This window comes from Danio rerio, chromosome 10 (assembly GCF_049306965.1).
Source record: "Danio rerio strain Tuebingen ecotype United States chromosome 10, GRCz12tu, whole genome shotgun sequence".
In the NCBI taxonomy this organism is placed as follows: domain Eukaryota; kingdom Metazoa; phylum Chordata; class Actinopteri; order Cypriniformes; family Danionidae; genus Danio; species Danio rerio.
Genome location: NC_133185.1, coordinates 37,684,243 through 37,704,414, shown reverse-complemented (window position 1 = coordinate 37,704,414; position 20,172 = coordinate 37,684,243). Strand labels below are relative to the sequence as shown.

The 20,172-nt window shown below is 36.4% G+C and overlaps 1 protein-coding gene across 5 annotated transcripts in view; it reads right to left on the bottom strand.

The window, feature by feature from the left end:
- The window catches only part of ppm1e (protein phosphatase, Mg2+/Mn2+ dependent, 1E), a 114,089-nt gene extending 94,532 nt beyond the window's left edge, over window positions 1-19,557 (bottom strand). For 4 of the 5 annotated variants that reach the window (XR_012385912.1, XR_012385910.1, XR_012385911.1 and 1 more), the window contains exon 1: window positions 19,310-19,557. Coding sequence is in view for 2 of the 5 variants with exons in the window: in XM_073913979.1 (XP_073770080.1) it covers window positions 19,310-19,491 (182 nt within the window). In the remaining 3 variants the exon portion in view is untranslated. 5 annotated transcript variants of the gene reach the window in all.
- Between the last annotated feature and the right edge of the window lie 615 nt (window positions 19,558-20,172).

Below are 20,172 nucleotides of genomic sequence, written 5' to 3'. Positions count from 1 at the left end.
CCTTAGCCCTATGCCTAAGCTAAAGTGAATTGGTAAGGGAAAGGGCTAAGAGGTATATCTGGGATTGGTCCTAAATAGAGAAATTCAAACCATGTGATAGAAATGTGGTCTGATTACAATATATATCACAGAAAAATTTAATATTGCAATATCAGGTTTTTCCAATAGTGTGCAAGCCCTATTTCTGTATTTACATCCTAATGTTGCACACAGTTTAATTCTCGCTCTACATGCACTCGCAGACGGACATCTTTGGCACATTTGTACACAATGTTCCCTTTGAGATGAAGCACCCTGAACTCTGAACAGTCAAAAAATGACAAGACAATCTGGTCTCTGAATCTCTCTTATCCACTCCTGGCATCCCAGGAGGCACATTTAGGGAAGAAAAAAAACGAAAAGAGAGAAGACCTTAAGCCGAGTCCTAATTAATATCTGGCCCAGAAAACATCATTCACTAAAAGTCCAAATAACGGCTACAGATGCCAATGGTGGTTTATAAGTAATGACTTGTGAATCCTTGAGGAGCATCTCTCTCTCTCTCCTTGGCCGCTGCTGTTGGCCTTGTTTGTCCCAGTGCAGTGCTAAATTTGTCCATATAGACTGTGGAAGCGGAGGCTAGTTCATTCTGCCGTCAGCTGAAATGAAAACAAGCTGAGGGGAGCCACACTGGCTTCTCTTAAGTGTCAGGTCTGATCACAGTGGAGATGAACACACAGTCCTAGAGGCCTAGGGGAGGCAATGAGCCGGATTGATTTATTGATCAAATATTCCTCGCTGTGTTTTGTGGTTTCAGCTGCGAGCTATTACTCAGAAAATGAAATTCTATTACAGGCAATACAGGCAAGCCGCAGGGGGTTTAAATCCTTGCAAGGATCTGATGGTATTCGGAGCACATTCGAGCATGCAAAGGACAAGTATCGCACTCTGCGTTGCTTTGTAAAAGCATACTTATTGTGTGAGATCAAAAAGGGCTTGATTTTGATGATCTAAGAGCACGGTCTAAAGCACATGACGCAGGTGCACTTAGGACTTTGAGGAAAACACACACACACACTTACAGTCCAGAAGGTGAAGCAGGTTTTCGTTTCATTACGTTTCCATATATGGGGCACAACATTCTTTATTTATTTCAATAAATTGACCAATTGGTATAGAATTAAAAAATAAAAGTTCTCTGTGTATAATCCTGCAGTTATTTATTTACAAGTGTTTAAAGTTGGCAATAGTCCCACCCTCGCGTAATCGTTTTTTATTGGTGAGAGATGTGGCTTCTCATCACCTGCTTCCCGCTAGACTAATAAGATGGCCTTACGTCAGAACAAAATGTAAACACGGTCCAAAATGGCAGTGCCCTTGTCGTCACTATCGAGTAGCAAAGAGGATGAAATTACGGTCAGACCTCCACAAAAAAGCAGTAAAAGTGTTTATAAACAATGCTATTTGAATGTATGATATGCATGTATTAAACATGGACAATATCACACGAGTAGCAGTGCGATATGGCTGTATATCGGCACTTGTGGGAAGGCGTGTGTTGGCTCAAGGCCGCAGGCTAATTGCCTTAGTGTCCCACTAGTGATGATATACAGCCACATCGTACTGCTATGAGTGTGATAGTGCGTTTATACAACAGTTCGACAGCATAATTGTGTATATAAAAGAGAAAATCTATCACGGAGAGTCTCAAAATCATTTTGTACGAGGAACTACTTTCTTCCGCCATTCACTGACATTTGCAGCTGACCGTCAGAACAGCAGAAACCATTACTAGTTCACCAACATCACTTTAGAGCGAGTATTTGAATGATTCTCTTGTGTAATGTCTAAAGTGATGACAAAACAGGTGATTTTGCTCACATTTTAAGATTATAAGGCTTAACAGCATGAAATGCCATCAGTCTACAGAGATTTCCCAGTATTTCTCTGTTGCAATCGGGAGATCACGATAATTAACCCTGAAAAAGCCAAAGCAAAGCAAACACTAGCAGATTACTGTTGTGTTTGTGATAAGGAAAAACTCTAAACACATGCGGGCATTTCTTCTTTCTTTCTGTTTACTGAACAAGTCATTAAACGCATTAGAAACAAACAGATGGCCAACCAAAAAGTAACTCAGGGTTATACAAATAGTGGTCAACCCAAAATACATAAGTCCCATCTCACACTTAATACACTACAATTACTATGGTATAAATACAGCACTGCAACATACAAAAGAGAGATCAACTCACCAATTTTACAATGATTTGATTAGCTGTAGTTTGAAAATACGCCACTCTTTTCTCCTTTAAGGGCTTATTATGCTGTCTCTGTCGCCATCTTGTGTTCTGCTCAATGACAAGCTGATGGATGCCGATGCGCTGTATGCCAGAAATTATAAATATTTAAGATCGACATTATCCTTATGAATAAACTGCATAGTTGCAATCTAAACAACTACATTCTCGACTAAAAAAAGCATCAAAAGTACATTATGTTGTCCAACAGCTGCAATATTTTGTAAACTGTAGTGTGTTTACTGATCTGCTGTCACTCTATGTGGGCAGGGTAATACAGAACTGTTGTATAAACATGGACATCACCAATATGCTATATAACTGCAAGAACTTTAACTGTTAAAAGCTATTTTTTACTTGTTAATTAGTTAAAGTTATTAATAGGCCCATTCTGCGCATGCAGAATTCCGCAGATTTTTAGCCCATTATTGATTCTGTTTATTTCCTTGTGTGTAAATTTATTCAGTTTTTAAATTAATTTCACTAATATTTTTGACTAATATGAAAATGTTTAAATGATTTATTTACAATGCAATTTGTAAAGTTCTATTTTCTGTCTTTTAGTAGATATATTATATGAGAGACTTGCTTTGTTTACCAAATAAAGTGGATCTAATTGGATTTGCATTGTAAACATTAAATAAAAGTTAAAAAGGTATTACTTTATATTTAATATATTAAGGTTTTAGTTATGATACTCCCAAAATAATTCTGCATAAATCTGCAGATTTTTTTTACAAATTTAATTATTAAAGTTATGATTATTACTAATAATCTTAACTTTTCCGAATTTGATTGTAATAGCTAGTGTTGTTCCCATACTGATAAACTTCCGGTGACCTGTTATTGTGAGCTTTTTTCCATTTTATACAATTTCTTTTACAGCATCAATGTTGCAATGTAATTAAAATACAATCAGTTAAACTGACTTTGGCATTCATTTAGTTGCTCAAGTGTAAAACACGCTTGTCAGAATCGGCAGGCTAGCGCGGAAGCTCCATTAAATATACTGGGGTAAAATAAATGCTCATATTATAAAGACATAATTTAATGTAATTTAATGCAATGTTTCTTGTACAATCTGAGACCCACTTAACATCGGATATCACTCAGCCAGTGGGGATCGCTGATTTGTAAAGAAAACAGACGTTTAACGCACCGTATATAACCTTCAGCATATACCCTATTGATTCCTTTACCGAAATCTGTGCACTCTGGCTATTTCATAACCGTGGTAATTGTTTATGTTCACACAGCTACATTACACATCAACTAAAGTTTAAAACATGATATCCTAGTGGACCATCCCTTTAGGAACCTCTTGATTACCAATAAGTAAGACCTAGTGGTTGAGGTGTCAATGTATAAAGATTTTAAATGCTAATAATTAGTATTTTGCAGCCTCACAGTAATCCTTAGTTAATATTTATCAAATCAAAAATAGAATAATAAAAGTTCTTGATAAGCATTAAGGCTGAGATATAGAGTATTCCTCATTTGTGTATTAAATTGAATGACAGTTTTAAAAGAATGATGATGATGATTATAGTACAAAAATTAATTACAAAATGGATATCTGTTTAGTTATTTTTCAGCATAAGCATTTCTTTAGGAAACACATAACAGAGACTGCTCTTTTTTAGCCAGAATTAAATCTAAATCTGATTACAGCTCCACAAAAGAAAGTCTGTGTGTGCGTGTGTGTGCGCGTGTGTGCGCGTGTGTGCGCGCACGCGCGCGCGTGTGTGTGTGTGTGTGTGTGTGTGTGTGTGTGTGTGTGTGTGTGTGTGTGTGTGTGTGTCTGTGTGTGAGGGGGTTGCTGAAGTGCAGCTGCTGTCAGGAACCACACTCTAATGCCATGCCAAGGGCCACACTGACCCACATGAAAAATAGCATCCTTTCATCCAGACAACACCTGGCCACAGATGCTTCTGCTGCTCTTCTGGAAACAATACGCTGACACATCTGTTTGTTTGGCCTAATTGTTGGATCAATGTTGTCATGATCAGACATCAGAGGACGATTCGCCTGTGATGCTGATCAAACACTGATAATGGAGAATCGCTGGGTGGAGGCTGCTTTAAGGGGACAGTTCACGCAACAATTATTTGTACCAAGAAAAGTGTAATTATTAAAAATCTATATATTTGTCAAGCTCCAAAATGACAAAAAATACAATGTGATTCAATGTTTTTATTGTTATAATGTCTAAATAATATAAAGTCAGACAATATTAATTCTTCTAATTATTGTTATTACACTCAGAGTAAAGTTGGGTTACTGAATATTAGTTGTATTTCAGCAAGCCTCTGTACAGTATCAGTTTAGTATGTAAAATCTATGTGGAAAATCTAACGTCACATCTCTGTCACAGTTATCTCCCATTCACCCTCTCTGCGTTACAATCAGAAACTTCCTTTCAGTTTTCTTTTGGCAGTAACATTTAAAGCCAAACGATAGCAAGACTTTTCCCAACCATATTTGCATAGAGCATTTATAAAAAAAGTCAGACTCTAAATTGATATACTGTACAAATGCTTGTTGCAATACAACTGTATATTCAGTAACCCAAACTTACTCTGGGTTACACACACACACACACACACACACATATATACATTATATATATATATGTGTGTGTGTGTGTATATATATATATATATATATATATATATATATATGTGTGTGTGTGTGTGTGTGTGTGTGTGTGTGTGTGTGTGTATATATATATGAGCAATATCACACGATTAGCAGTGCGATATGGCTGTATATCGGCACTGGTGGGAGGCGTGCGTTGGCATGAGGATACAGGCCGAGTGCCCCCACCAGTTCCGATATACAGCCATATCGCACTGCTACTCGTGTGATATTGCGTTAATACAACAGTTGGACGGCATACTTATGTATATAAAAACAAAATCAAACATGGAGAGTCTCAAAAACCCTTTTGTATGAGGAACTACTTTCTTCCGCCTTGGATTCAAATCATAAGCTGACAGTTAAACAGCTGAGCAAGCATCTTTTAAACTTTAGATCTTTAGTGTCTGCTTTTAGCTGGCTGTATGTGGGCGGAGTAATACACAAAGGGTAAAGAGGCTGTACGGGTGCTGTTATTACTTAAATATATCATGGCTATCAGCCAATCAGATTCGAGAACGAGACAAAACTGTTGTTTAAATATATATATATATATATATATATATATATATATATATATATATATATATATATATATATATATATATATATAACTTATAATAATAAAATATTCGCCATAAAGCAGATAAATGTAATAAAATAAAGATATTCACGTCACAACATTGCAAAAATAAAATCAGAGAAAAAAAAATCTGATATTTATGTCATTTAGAAAGCCAGAAAACTTACAATGCATTAGATAGTTGACTATAGTACATTAATTAGTTGTATCATTTACTATGGCAATATGTAGGGCTGGGCGATTTGGCTTGAAATCAAAATCTCGATTTATAAAACATTTTAACTCGATTACAATTAATGAATGATTATTTTTTTAATCAATTTATTTATGTTTACTGACAGGTTTGGTACAGTAAACATGCTCACATATTACATATATAAGTGAGAGAGTTTTGAGCAAAGGCTGCATTACTTGATTTTAAAATAATTGAGGGAAAAATTCACAATCAATGATTATTTATTGAACATCAACACTGAATTTAAAACACACATTGCCTATAGCCAACAGTCACTTCTTTCCTATAAAAAGGGAAAATAAATAACTTGCACTTTTGGACATGCAATAAAACATTTTCAATGTTTGGAATTAAAACAAGCAGTACCCCTTCTAAATGTATAGTGCAAAGTAAGACTCAAGAATGAGTACATCGGCCTACTAGATTAGAGATCAGATGTGGCTGCGAAGTGGCCTAATTAAGCCTTTAAATGTCACTTTAAGCTGAATACAATTAAATACTAGTATCTTCTCAAAAATCTTCTCAAATATTATGCACTGTCATCATAGCAAAGATTATCAGAAATGAGTTAAAGAGCCCATATTATGGGTTTTTGAAAATTCCCCTCCATGTAGTGTGTAACACAGCTCTAAGTGAAGTGGAGTATCCAGCTAAGGCTTAAATCTGTAAGTGTACAGTGTTTAAAACGGTTGATTCATCTATAAAAGAGTCGACTCATAGTGCTTCAAACGAGTCGCCTTGATACCGATTCATTAGGTGTTTCGCCATGACGTACGAACGAAACCAAGTTATTCACGTGCACACGTAAACCCGGGAGATTTCAAACCTGAGGCCCCGCCCTCTGACGCAGAAACCCAGACACACACACACACACACACACACAAACACACGCACACAAACTTGCCGGTTGATTGAAGTCACACTGCAGATGGATATTATCGAGCCTCTGCCCAAAGATGAAACCTCAGCATTATAGCCAAGCAGTTGGAAACTACTGGAAACTTCTGCAAACTACATGCTACAAAGAATACTTCATCAGCGTTTGTTAAAGGAAGGATCAGTAAAGAGTAACTTACTGATGGACGTCAGGATGGATTTCTTCCTCCATTTCTCAAGTGTAAGTATGTGCGATTAAAGTTGTTGCCTCGTTGACTCTAGCTTGCAAATGTATTTAGTTGTGATTTATTATTTGTAACCGCGTATCAGGTTAACTGGCTATATTCTCTTATCGCGTGCTGCTTTGTTTACGGAGCTCCGTGGACGAGGGTAGTGTGTGTGTGCGTGCGCTGTCGTCCGGAGGTATGTGTGTGTGTTTGTGTGTGTGTGTGTGTGTGTGCGCGCGTTGTCGCATTGACGATGGCAATGTGTGTGTGTGTGTGTGTGTGTGTTTGTGTCTGTGAAAAGAGCAGAGTGAAACAAGCTATGTGATCTCCTCGACAGTTTTTGGAGTTTTTGCTCAATAAAATAGTCGTCTGAATTTTCAAGTCCATCGACTACATTTACATTGACCCACTGGCAGCTAAAATCCACGCCTACACTATCGAGCGTGTATGAACTGTGATTACTTTTATATTGCTGATTAGCTGTTGTGCATTTCACTCTCTGACTGAAGGCAGTCGACCAATCGCAACAGACTGTCATTGGTCCAATCAGCGCAGATTAGCTTCGCGCTAAGGAGGGGTTTGGGAACAAATGAATCACTGGACGATTCATACGGGAGTCGCTGGGATAATTAGGTAAAAATAAATGCAGATTATGAGACCATGAAAGTGTTTTTTGACCTTGCATGCATATTAGACTGTTGTTGGAGACCCTTACAACCAAGATATGACCCTATTTCATGTATAATATGGGCTCTTTAATAAAACTAATATGTTTAGAAATGTGTTGAAAAAATATTCTTTCAATTAAACAGAAATTGGGGAAACAGTATACAGGAGGGCTAATCATTTAAACTTCAACTGTATATATAAAAAAATACAGATACTTACGTAACTTAAAACGTCATGAAGCGAACACTATGTAAAAAATAATAAATAAAATACAGATATTCACGTACCTTAGAAAGTCATGAAGCAAACACCAGGTAAAATACAATAAATTAAATAATGAAACAAGCTTTACACTGCTGTATGTTCAAACTAAAAGCAAAAGCCTCTGAGGAAGACTTTATTACAATGCCAATTATATATACTTTAAAAAACCCTCGATCTCCTGAAACCCTCACAGCTGAGCGAAAGCCTCAAATGATGCGACATGCAAATCTTCCCCGTGCAACAGATATTTCCTCCATCACTGACTCCATCATGACACAGCTGTGTGTGTTTCATTACCGCCGGCTCTCCCTCGGGCTCTGTGTCTTTTGTCCGTGCGTCTGTTTTGTGTCGATTTGTGTTGTGTGTGCTTTACAGCTGCGATAGACAGGGGTTTAATGAGCTTTATGTGAATGTTCCTCTATCCATTAGTGCCTATCAGGACTCCCTACGGCCTTCTCACCACAGGAGGAGGAAACAACCTCCATTTTTAGCCACACATTCGGCACACGTCCACATTTATCAGCGCACTACTACACTAAAGCAGACCGCGATGGATAACATCAGCTGAGGTTTACTGCTAACTAGAATAGATACTGTGTATCGGGTATTCCTGTTAGACTTTATTTTCAATTTACTGGCGTTATGAATTATGCTGATACTGTGTGTTAGCTGTTTGGTCACAACAATTGTCAAGGCAAAGATGCAACTAACTATTTAACTGTGTATTTATAATAGAAAAAAATTATAGGTTCCACTATTAAGTGGCCTAATCTACTACACTACCTGACAAAGGTCTTGTCGCCTATCTAAGTTTTAGGAACAGCAAATAATAAGTTGACTTCTAGTTGATCATTTGGTATCAGAAGTGGTTAATATTAAAGGCAAAGGCCTCTAGATTACACTTAGTTTACAAAAATAAAATATGATCATGCCTTGATTTTTAATTATTTAATCAGGACTGTAAGGTCTGACTTTGCTTAGACAGAAGTCGTGTCACTTAACAGAAAAAAATGTACTATATAGAATATAAGGTCATGGTGCAGTGGAAAAACAATGAATATTGTGTATGACTCCCATGAGCTTGGAAGACTGCATCCATACATCTCTACAAATCCATACATCTCTACAAATAAATTATTAATAAAGTCATCTGGAATGGCAAAGAAAGCGTTCCTTAATGAGACATGGAAAAAATAGGTAGAATATATTCTGCCATCAAGAACAGATTTATTATAGAATGAATAGTCAGGAAGATGTGAATTTTATTTTGTTTATTTTGTGTATTATTTCTAGTATTGAGAGAAACCATAACAGACAGAAAGAATAACACTAGCTATTTTAAATATTGCAAATTTAAGATAATAAAAGTACCATCTTCATAGTTCCATATGTACATAGTTTAGGAAATAAAATAATAATAATAATAATAAATTAATTAATTTTAAAAAAGAAAGAAAAGGGTTGACTGGGTGCCACAATATGACAAAAAAATACACAATTGAATTGTAACTGAAAAGCAACAAATGAATTTTATCTGTTTCTTTTTGATGATATACAAAACAATTATGAGTGTATTGATTTTCTTGTTTCTTATAATGTCCTTAAATCATTAATGTAACTTCCATTTTTATTAAAGGATTTATTTTGTATTTTATAATTTAATTTATTTTTTACAATTTTGGGAATCCTATGTTTGATTGTTTTGTGAATATATTGTGAAAAACCCTATCTGTATGTGAATTTGGAAACTGCAATAAAAAACGAAATGAAAAAAAAAAGAAAGCATTCTTGCAGGACTGCCAGAGTTCATTAAGATTCTTTACATCTTCAATGCCTTCTCCTTCATCTTACCCCAGAAATGCTCAATATTGTTCATTACTGGAGACTGGACGGGCCAATCCTGCAACATCTTGACCTTGTTTGCTTAGCAGAAATATCTTGATACCTCAGGCTGTTGATGTTGCCATCCAATCTGCACATCTGTCGTACGCCCCCATATTGAATGTAACCCCAAACCATGATTTTTCCTTTACCAGACTTTTGATTTCTTGAGAATTAGATGTGATTAGATTAGATTAGATGTGGCTAGAGTTTGAATTACTTTGCTTTAATTGTTTAAGATGTGAAAGACAATGTTGGAGAGAGGCGTTTTGTCCTGTTTTGAGCTGTATTTCTACCAGTGTTGTTAGCAATATTGAATATTGAATCTGAATTGATGGGATTGTAAATGTTAAAAAGTACAGATAGGTTTTAGTCCATTATGTCATTCCTTCTGGAAAAGACTTCAATGGTAGTTTTCATTTTTAGCTTGGTAATGGCCCACTAATTGCAGTGAAAAACTATTTGGAGAAAGAAAACAGCAGATGAAACACAGACTGTTATGAAATGGCCTCCACAGGGTCCAGACCTGAATATTATAAAGGCTGTAAGACAGCGGTAGGGTAGGGAACCATATCTAGCTCTTTGACCAAATATATGAGGCTCTCCAGCTGTCTCCCTTCAATAATGTTTTATAACAGTTAAAAAAATTCTAACAGTCACTAGAAATCAGTTTCCGATTAAAAATACAATTATAAATCCACTTTAATTGTAATTTTTAGAGCAAAATGAACAAGAACTCAGCTATAAAAAACGTTTCAACCAATCGGCGTGTGGCACTATGGATCATTTTGAATTGCGACACCAACAAAGAGCAAACAACTTCTGTTTTTATGGTAATCTTCTCGTGTATGTAAATTCAAACAACATCCATGAGTAGTGATGGCGAAAAGAAAAACATTCTATAAATTAAAATCCATGGACTTGCTCAACATGTGATGCTTCATAATTGTTTATTTTTGAGTTGTGCATGGACAAAGTTTGTTTAAACCTGTATAATTTATAGTAGTAATCTATCGTCTTGACTGTGTCTACATTCCTCAATGAATTGAGTTGCTGCCATGTAATAGGCTCATTACAAATTTGCGTTGAGTTGGACAGGTGTACCTAATAAAGTGGCCGGTGGCTCTTTTAAAAAGAATAATTAGCAATAAACATCATAAATGGCTCTTTGCTAAAAAAAAGGTTCCAAAAGCCTGCTGTATAAGATAAACTGGACAGAAAAAGAAAGATATGACTCTCTAAACCTAAAGAAGAACTCCGGAGAGTGCTAAAAGAAGTCTGATTTTATGGAAAATGTCAGGACAATTAGAACAAAACAGTTCAACCTGTTTTGTTAAACATAGACTTTTGCTTGAAGAGGAAATCTTGAGCTGTAGTTGTTTTATAGTACATTTTCCCTATATTTTCTGTTCTGTTTTTAATAGAGACTGATTGATTATATATCGTGCAAAGGTTTTAGACCAACAAATCAGGTGTAGTGTTTAGGACGTTTGCACAGTACTGTATATATTAGTCACAAAAATGAAAAACATACGAGTTAAAAAAGTAACCTGAATTATAAATAAATGCAATAAAAGACAGTTAAATGACAATGCTACTTTAACTATAATAAAAATAATAATAAAAAAAATAATACAAATACAAAAAACACGATCGACCATATTCTTTCACATACTAGCTGGCTCAAGACTTCTGATCTCATTCACTTCAATTGATTTTTAATTTCAAATGTCTTATTTTCCTATTATATAATCTTTCTTTTTATATGTACTGTCATAAACACAATTATTTTTAGAGCAAGTATTTTGAACCGTTTGCTGCTGTATATTATTCTTAGTCATTTCCTCATAGGCAAATGAAACGGAAGTTCTAAAACAATCCAGAAACGAGCTCACTTCCGCATCGCAGAATAAGGTCAATATTACCATACTGGAAAAAGGCCTTTAAGTACACAAGCGTAAAACAATTCTCTCATTAATATTATTCCTTCAACCACATTCAGCACCGCGGCTCAATGCACTAAACGAAGCCATGATAAATATATATAAACCTTATACAGAGGTCAACCCTCGTTTCTCTATTGATCAGCTCCTAATAAATGATACCCAAGGGTAAATGATTCTTCCCCAGTCACGTCATCGTCATGAATTTATAATGAAGCTTATTCACCATATCATCATCAAACTCCATGTACTGATTTCAGTTTCTTTTTTTTTTCCACACATACACACGCACTGCCACACATCCCTGCGCTCTACAGGGAGCAGAACAAAGGGGATCTCCACTTTTCTCCAGGACTATTATTAGATCTTCAACCCAGCGACAAAATAATCACACGTTCAGCTGAATCACCACGCAGGCAGCGGAAGCTTCAGTCCTCAAGTATGAGAGATGAGCGAGCCTTCCATTAGAGCCATGATAAGCTGGATAAATGGAAATGCTTAATTTTTTTGGGACGAAAACCACAACAACAATACAAATCATGTTTATTTTTAAGCGGAGACACAATTTCTATTCATGCTAATGTCAGTTTTGGGATTTTAGGCTGTTTAGTTACTCGTAGTGTTATATCTGAATATTTAATTTGTCGCACTGTATCATTTTGTGTCTTTAGATTTTTGATTACAATACTGTATTTTAAAGAACGCTTCCTCAAAATTAGTTTTCTGAGTCATTAAAAGCAGCAATTACAGAGTATTTAAGAGTTTTATTCACATTGATATTCTATACATACGTTTATTCATTTTCCTTTGGCTTACTTCCTTATTTATCAGAGGTCGCCACAGCGAAATGAACCGCCAACTATTGGAGCCTACGTTTTATGCAGTCGGATGCCCTTGCAGCGGCAACCCAGTACTGGAAAACATCAATACATTCTCACAAACACTCATACACTAAAGCCAAATTAATTAATTCAATTCACCTATAGTGCATGTCTTTGGACTGTGGGGGAAACCGGAGCACCCGGTGGAAACCCATGCCAACACCAGGAGGACGTGCAAACTCCACTCTAGGGCTGCACTATATATCGTTTCAGCATTGATATCGCAATGTGTGCATTCGCAATAGCCACATCGCAGCATCTGATTATTATTGTTGATCAGGAATGAAGAATGTACAGTGTTTACATTTTACGTTACATCTGAATGTCCAATAGGGGCAGGACAAAACAGCGATATGCATGAAGTGGCACTTCTCGTAATGGCGGATCAAACATATCACAATGTTGCAGTTCAAGGAAATATATGTGCTGTTAATAAAAGAAATACATCTTACAACTTTTTGATGCATTTTTCCCTCTTCATTTAATAATATCATGAAAAATTGTGAACTGTTTTCTTGTGATATGTCTCTGATATCGTGATCTATCATTATTGGGGGCAAAATATCATGATAATATCGTATCGTATTACTGTATCTGAATATCCGACTGCTTATTTAATTTTTATCTTTGCTTTATTTATCTTACTGCTTTTTTCTTGCAATATTTTTACCCCGCCCCACGAGATTATTCCAATCAAAGTTACTGATTTTATATCAAATAGTGCTATTCTGTCAAAATTGTATTCATATCGCAATAAAAATCGTAGTAAAATATAATATCGCAATGTCAGATTTTTCCGATATCGTGTTGCCCTACTCCACACAGAAATGCCAACTGGCCCAGCCGGGACTCGAAACAACAACCCTCTTGCTGTGAAGTGACAGTGCTAACCACTGAGCCACCATGCTACCCAATATTCTATATGTTGTTCATACATAATTTGCCTGCTTATTACGTAGAAATTTTTATTCAACAAAACAAATTCATTTCTTTTTTCTCACTGTTCGTGGTATTTTATGAATTTTGACATGATAAAAGGAGATATTTCGAAAATCCCCTCAGTTCAAATGTTTGATTCTGATGTGTCAGAAAAATATTAATTAAAAAAATAATATTAATCTCTCTCGGTGACATCTCGGTCACTTGAGTGTCAAAATTTAACTCACAAGCAGCAAAATGTGTAAGAAACAGACGGCTTTGGAAAGTTTCTTTGGAAAGAAAAAAAGCCCCAGTAAATGACCCACAAACTGCCAAGGAATGGATCCGCAACCCATGTGTCAACAAATCAGGTGAATCCTGCATGTCTGTGGAAAAAAAAAGATGCTCCAACTGCTGGAAAATCTCATCTTTTCCATGCGCAAGCTTTTCGGGAACGATGTTCACACAGCACAACAAGCTCGCACCTTCCAGGCGTACTCAGTTGAAAACATCACAACAACTGCTAATCAGCTTCATACTTAGTAAAGAATACACATATTTCAGTAGACTAATTACCTCAGACAAACACAAAACACCCAAACACTGCAGTACTTTGTAATTTTCATTATAAATAAAACTTGTTTCAGAGTTGGAGCAATGTTTTGTCAGCTTGTTATCCTTTAAGAAAATGGTTAATGGTCGTCTAAAAATCTGCGTAGATCCCCCTGGCCCCAGGCAACGGTAAAACTGTCAGGTGTTGACTGGTTCACAGTGATAAAAAGATTGGGGACCACTGATCCAAAGTATTTTGTTTTTTGGTCATCTTGTGGTCAGACACAAAATTTTTATTGCCGTGCAAACTCTCGTGTCTATTCTTTAGCTGTTGAGTGTATGTCAGTAGTACACTCATTATGGATTGATTAAGTGCACTTCAGAACGTTCATATGGTTTCAGACACCACTAAAAATAGCATCCCCCTTAGACAATGCACTACTTAAAGGCATAGGAAGCAATTTTGGGTACAGCCCTTTTATTCATAATTCATTAAATAAATTGTTGATTCTGATGATTCGCTCAAAACAGCAAATTCATTTAGCCTTGAAACAAATAACGATCTTTATGAATTAATCAATGAATGATTACCTCCAATGATTCATTCTAAAGCAGATTTATTCGAAAACGAACCACAGAGAAGCACAAATGTTCGGCTTTGTTTAGAACTCTTTTTTGTTGGCAGAAAAAAAACATCGGTCAAAATAGTGTTTAAAGTGTAATTCACTGACTCTTGAGTATCTTCACAGACACAGACATAAACCACGACGAATGAAGTTCTGCACTAGACTTTTGGCCAGCGGAGAAATTAAAATGGTCGTGCCCAACTGAGTCTGGTTCTCTCAAGGTTTTTTTTCTTCACTCCCATCAGGTGAAGTTTTTTTTCCCTCTCCGCTGTCGCCACTGCCTCGCATGGTTCAGGATTGGTAGAGCTACGCATCGATGAATTGGCTCTTCAGTGTTTGAACTCTCAGTAATGATTAAATCACACTGAACTGAGCTAAACTGAACTGAACTTAAACACTAAAAACTGAACCACACTGTTCCAGTTACTGAACCACACTGTTCCAGTTACTATGACCATTTATGTGAAGCTGCTTTGACACAATCTACATTGTAAAAGCGCTATACAAATAAAGCTGAATTGAATTGAACATTGGTTCGCTGAATGTGTGAACAGCTCTATGATTCCCCATTAAGATTATATCTGTGTGTTTGTTTATGGGATTCTCCAGAGCAGGCTATGGCGACATTCAAACACAAAAAACAATAACGTCTTTGTGAAGGTCAAAGGGTGTTGGGTAGAAATGCAGGACATATCGAAATGGAAAGATTTGTAGAGGCTGTATCAAACACAGAAATAACCAGATGTAACCAAATGGTCCAAAGATTGTATTTTAATAATCAACCTCTATTCTGAATATTTAAATTGTTGAAAATCTTTAATAATAGAGATTTAATACATTTTAATTGAATGATTTTTTGTATAACTCTGACTGTTCACATAATCAATTCATCAAATTTTATTATATATTATAATCAAATTATATTATGAATATTCAATACATGTTTAATAAAATTCTGACTTTGATTACATGTTTTATAACAACTTAAATACATTTCTGAATATTTTTCAGTATAATCAATGACTAATATTAATCACAATATTGATACTATAATCACTGTTCAATAACATATATAGATAAGGAGATTATTGTGAATATCTCATAATCAGACTTGTCCGTTTATAATGAATATTATCTAGAAATACTTAATTCTTACATTTATGTTACTACTATTTATTATTATCAATAATCAAAATGTAAGATAATTCAATATAGATATGAATACAATAATGTTTCATATAAAATATAAATATGATCAATAATCCTGTTTCATGTAAAACATTTTCATATTATTATTCATTCATTCATTCATTTTCTTGTCGGCTTAGTCCCTTTATTAATCTGGGGTCGCCACAGCGGAACACAGGGAGAACATGCAAACTCCACTCAGAATTGCCAACTGAGTCGAGTCTCGACCCAGCGACCTTGCTGTGAGGCGACAGCACTACCTACTGCTGCAATCAGTGACCAATATTCAGTGTACATACTCAATATTTATTTGTCTGGTCTTTTGTAGAATATATTATTCATTCATATTCAATGTACAATAATATTCTGATTAATGTGTAATATTATGCAAACGATTTTACTTTACAACCAGTGACTAAGATTTCTTGGAGCATTCAGATCATGAATGTAATGCAATATTCAGAATATTATCAATAATAATCATTGACTCATTCAGAATATTCAGCGTATGTACACTAACCGGCCACTTTATTAGGTACTCCTGCACAACTGCTTGTTAATGCAAATTTTAATAAGCCAATCACAATGCAGCAACTTAATGCAGTTAGGCATGTAGACATGGTCAAAGCGTTGATGCCAGTGGTCAGAGGAGAATGGCCAGACTGGTTTGAGCTGATAGAAAGGCAACAGTAACTCAAAAACCCCTTGTTACAACTGAGGTATGCAAAAGAGCATCTCTGAACACACAACACGTCCAACTTTGAGACAGATGGGCTACAGCAGAAGAAGACCTCACTGGGTGCCACTCCTGTCAGCTAAGAACAGGAAACTGAGGCTACACTTCACACCGGCTCACCAAAATTGGACAATAGAAAATTGGAAAAACATTGGCTGGTTTGATGAGTCTTGATTTCTACTGCAACATTCAGATGGTAGAGTCTGAGAATTTGGTGCCAACAACATGAAAGCATGGATCCATCCTGCATTGTATCAACAGTTCAGGCTGGTGGTGCCCAACTGAGCCTGGTTTCTCTCAAGGTTTTTTTTCTTCACTTTTGCCAATTGGTTAAGTTTTTTTCCTCTCTCCGCTGTCGCCACTAGCTTGCTTAGTTCTGGATCGGTAGAGCTATGCATCGATGGATTTGCTCTTCAGTGTTTAGGCCCTCAGAAGTGATTATTAAACCACACTGAACTGAGCTGAACTGAACCTAAACACTAAATACTGAACTACACTGTTCCAATTTACTATGATCTTTTATGTGAAGCTGCTTTGACACAATCTACACTGTAAAAGCGCTATACGAATAAAGGTAAATTGAATTGAATTGATTTGGTGGTGTAATGGTGTGGGGGATATTTTCTTGGCACACTTTGGGCCCATTAGTACCAATTGCTGACCAATTGCTGACCAATTAGTACCAATTGCTGACCATGTCCATCCCTTTATGACCACAGTGTACCCATGGCTACTTCCAGCAGGATAACGCACCATATCATAAAGCGTGAATCATCTCAGACTAGTTTTTTGATCATGACAATGAGTTCACTGTACTCAAATGACCTCCACAGTCACCAGAACTCAATCCAATAGAGCACCTTTGGGATGTGGTGGAACGGAAGATTGGCATCTTGGATGTGCAGCCGACAAATCTGTAGCAACTGCGTGATGCTATCATATCTATATGGTCCAAAATCTCTGAGTAATATTTCCAGTACCTTGATGAATCTATGCCATGATGGATTAAGGCAGCTCTAATGGCAAAAGGGGGTCCAATGGGCTACTGCAGTAGTAAGGTGTACCTAATAAAGTGGCCGGTGAGTGTATATTCAGTAATCATGTCAAAAAGTATTAATGTTTTAAATTATAATCTGGTCATTAAGTAGTATATTCATACCATCAATGTGAAATATTATTCACAAAATGTGCATTAATAATTAAGGTACAAGAATATTCAGCTGAATCCATGCAAACTATTTGACGTCATAATCAGTGCCTAATATATTTAGTGGAGCATAAATATTCCTCATTTTCCAATTACAATCAATATCTATTAATATACAAATTGCAATCAGTATGTGGGACGCTAAAGTATTTAATGCATATGTAAAATATATTCAAAGTAAGCATTTAAGGATGACGCTAAAACTAAGCATCGTGATACCAAAAATAAACCAGTAGCTGACTCAAGAACTGTGTATCTATCTGTGCATTTTTGCGCAGTCATTTATCACCAGCCCCATTAGATATCTATGAGTATTTCATGCTCAGAAAGCTTCTGCTGGGTTTGAATGGGCTATTTATAGCAAGCCAATGACGTACTTTATCAAACGTAACCCCTTCCCGCAGATCTCGCCCAGAATCCAAGTATCGCGATATCACGCAGCTCGTACGCTACACTGGGCTGTTTGAATGTATATGAAGCTGTAGACAGACAGACAGGTGTGTCGCGGCATATGGCGATGCAGCTGCCGACATCTTGAGAGAGAAAAAGGTAACCGCGTAGCATGAAACATGCATGCAGTCAAAACCAGTCATGTTCAGTTATTTCCGAGATCAATGAGCTCCGTGTTCTGGCGACATGGATGCTGGATGCTCGCTCAGATTACAAACTCATGATGAGCGATGATGTCCGATGAGCACGCGTCGATGATAACAATAACTGATCCAAAACAGAAAAGGGACAATGTCAAAATTATGACCAAAACACGGGGATTACAGGAGCTCGTGTCCCATCAGACTGTGAAGAACGGAGAGTGCAGCATATTTCCAGAAAGAAAACTGCCTGCATATTCACTGTTAATGAATGCATGAAAATATGTTGAGTGTTTATTGGTCATGATGAAGAACAGTTGTCATATTTTTCCTTAGGTTTCTGTTATGGCTATTATGTTAATATTAGTAGGCTAATTATTTATCATGAAATACAATTTGACAAAATAAATTATACATTGTAAAATTGTATACGTTATAACATTGCATTTGCATATTTTATTATAAATGATAATGCAACTCCTATAGTAACCATCACATTATTGTTATTAGTAGGATCTATGTGTGCGTAATAAAATACAAATACTTATATTCAATACATTTGAAATATTACATATTTTTATTATCTGTTTTATTGTTATTATTACTATTCTGTAGACACAATAAGCACAACCTGATATCATAATGCCACAGCAGTTTTGGAAAAGCTCATCATTTACAGACTTTAATGAAACCAGTCTGAAAGTTTGCCCATCGAAATGCACGAAACATTCAGATCTGGAACAATGTGAAGCTGTGAAGTTCCCTGTACTAATAATAACACCCCAGGCTGTAATAATGAAGCGTGCTGAATATCCCTGCGCTTCTCATCCAGCATAAACAGTGCAGGTTACTTCTGTCAGGTCTGCTACACACGGACACCGGACCAGGAATTAGTTTCCTTTTGTCCTTCGCCCTCTTATTTCCATTCGCTCGCGCGCTAAACCCACACGCACACAGAATAACACACAGTTGGTGGAGAAATGAAGGTGCAGAAAGAGAGAGAGACGGGTACTCAACTATTTACACAGGTGCTGGAGACACAGGTCCAGGCATTCCCCCTCCACCTCGTCCTCCGAGATGAGGTCCGACAAGGGGCGAGTAGGCAGAGGTACGTCCTCCTGGATAGGTGGCCTCATCTCCCGTAAGAAGAGCTCCAGGAACCTCTTGAAGGTTTTCTCCTCGTTGGCAGAGCCGGCCATCGCTTCTCATTCCTGGAGAGACCGGAGACAGACAGCTGGAGCCGGGCAAGAAGTCTACACTACTTTGAATCAGAGGCTCAGAGCGACTCTCTGGTCGCGCGGGTTGGGGAGGGCGCGCGCCCGCGAACGGTGAGGGATTCGCGCAACAGACAGGCGTGACGTCACAGAGGGGAGGGGTGTGAGCGAAAGGAGGGGGGCGAATTAACCTTTTCATTAACCCATATTTGCCACGAAAAGTTACTTCTGAATTTAAAGGGTATGAAGTTTATACGTCTTATTTATTTGGGGAAAAGTCTACAGATTTTAATACATCCTTCTTATCTATTCTCTCACTCTCATTCATTATGCATATATGTTTGTATTCCTTTTAAAAATCTTTATCTAAGACTTCAATCTATAATTTAAATGTATAATTTAATCCTTTCTAAATTTGCCTTAACCTTATCTGACTCCCTCTCTCAATATATATATATATATAATTATTATTATTATTAATATTATTTTAGATGTTTGTTCTATTGCTTTCAATACTTTATATGTTCTCATTTGAATGTTGCCGAATGAATAAATGTAATGGTCATATTAGCCATTAGTGTCATAATATACACACTTATAATATTTTGTAGTTATAATATTCTCAATCTGTGTTCAGGGTCAGATTTAAGCAATAAGAAGGATAAG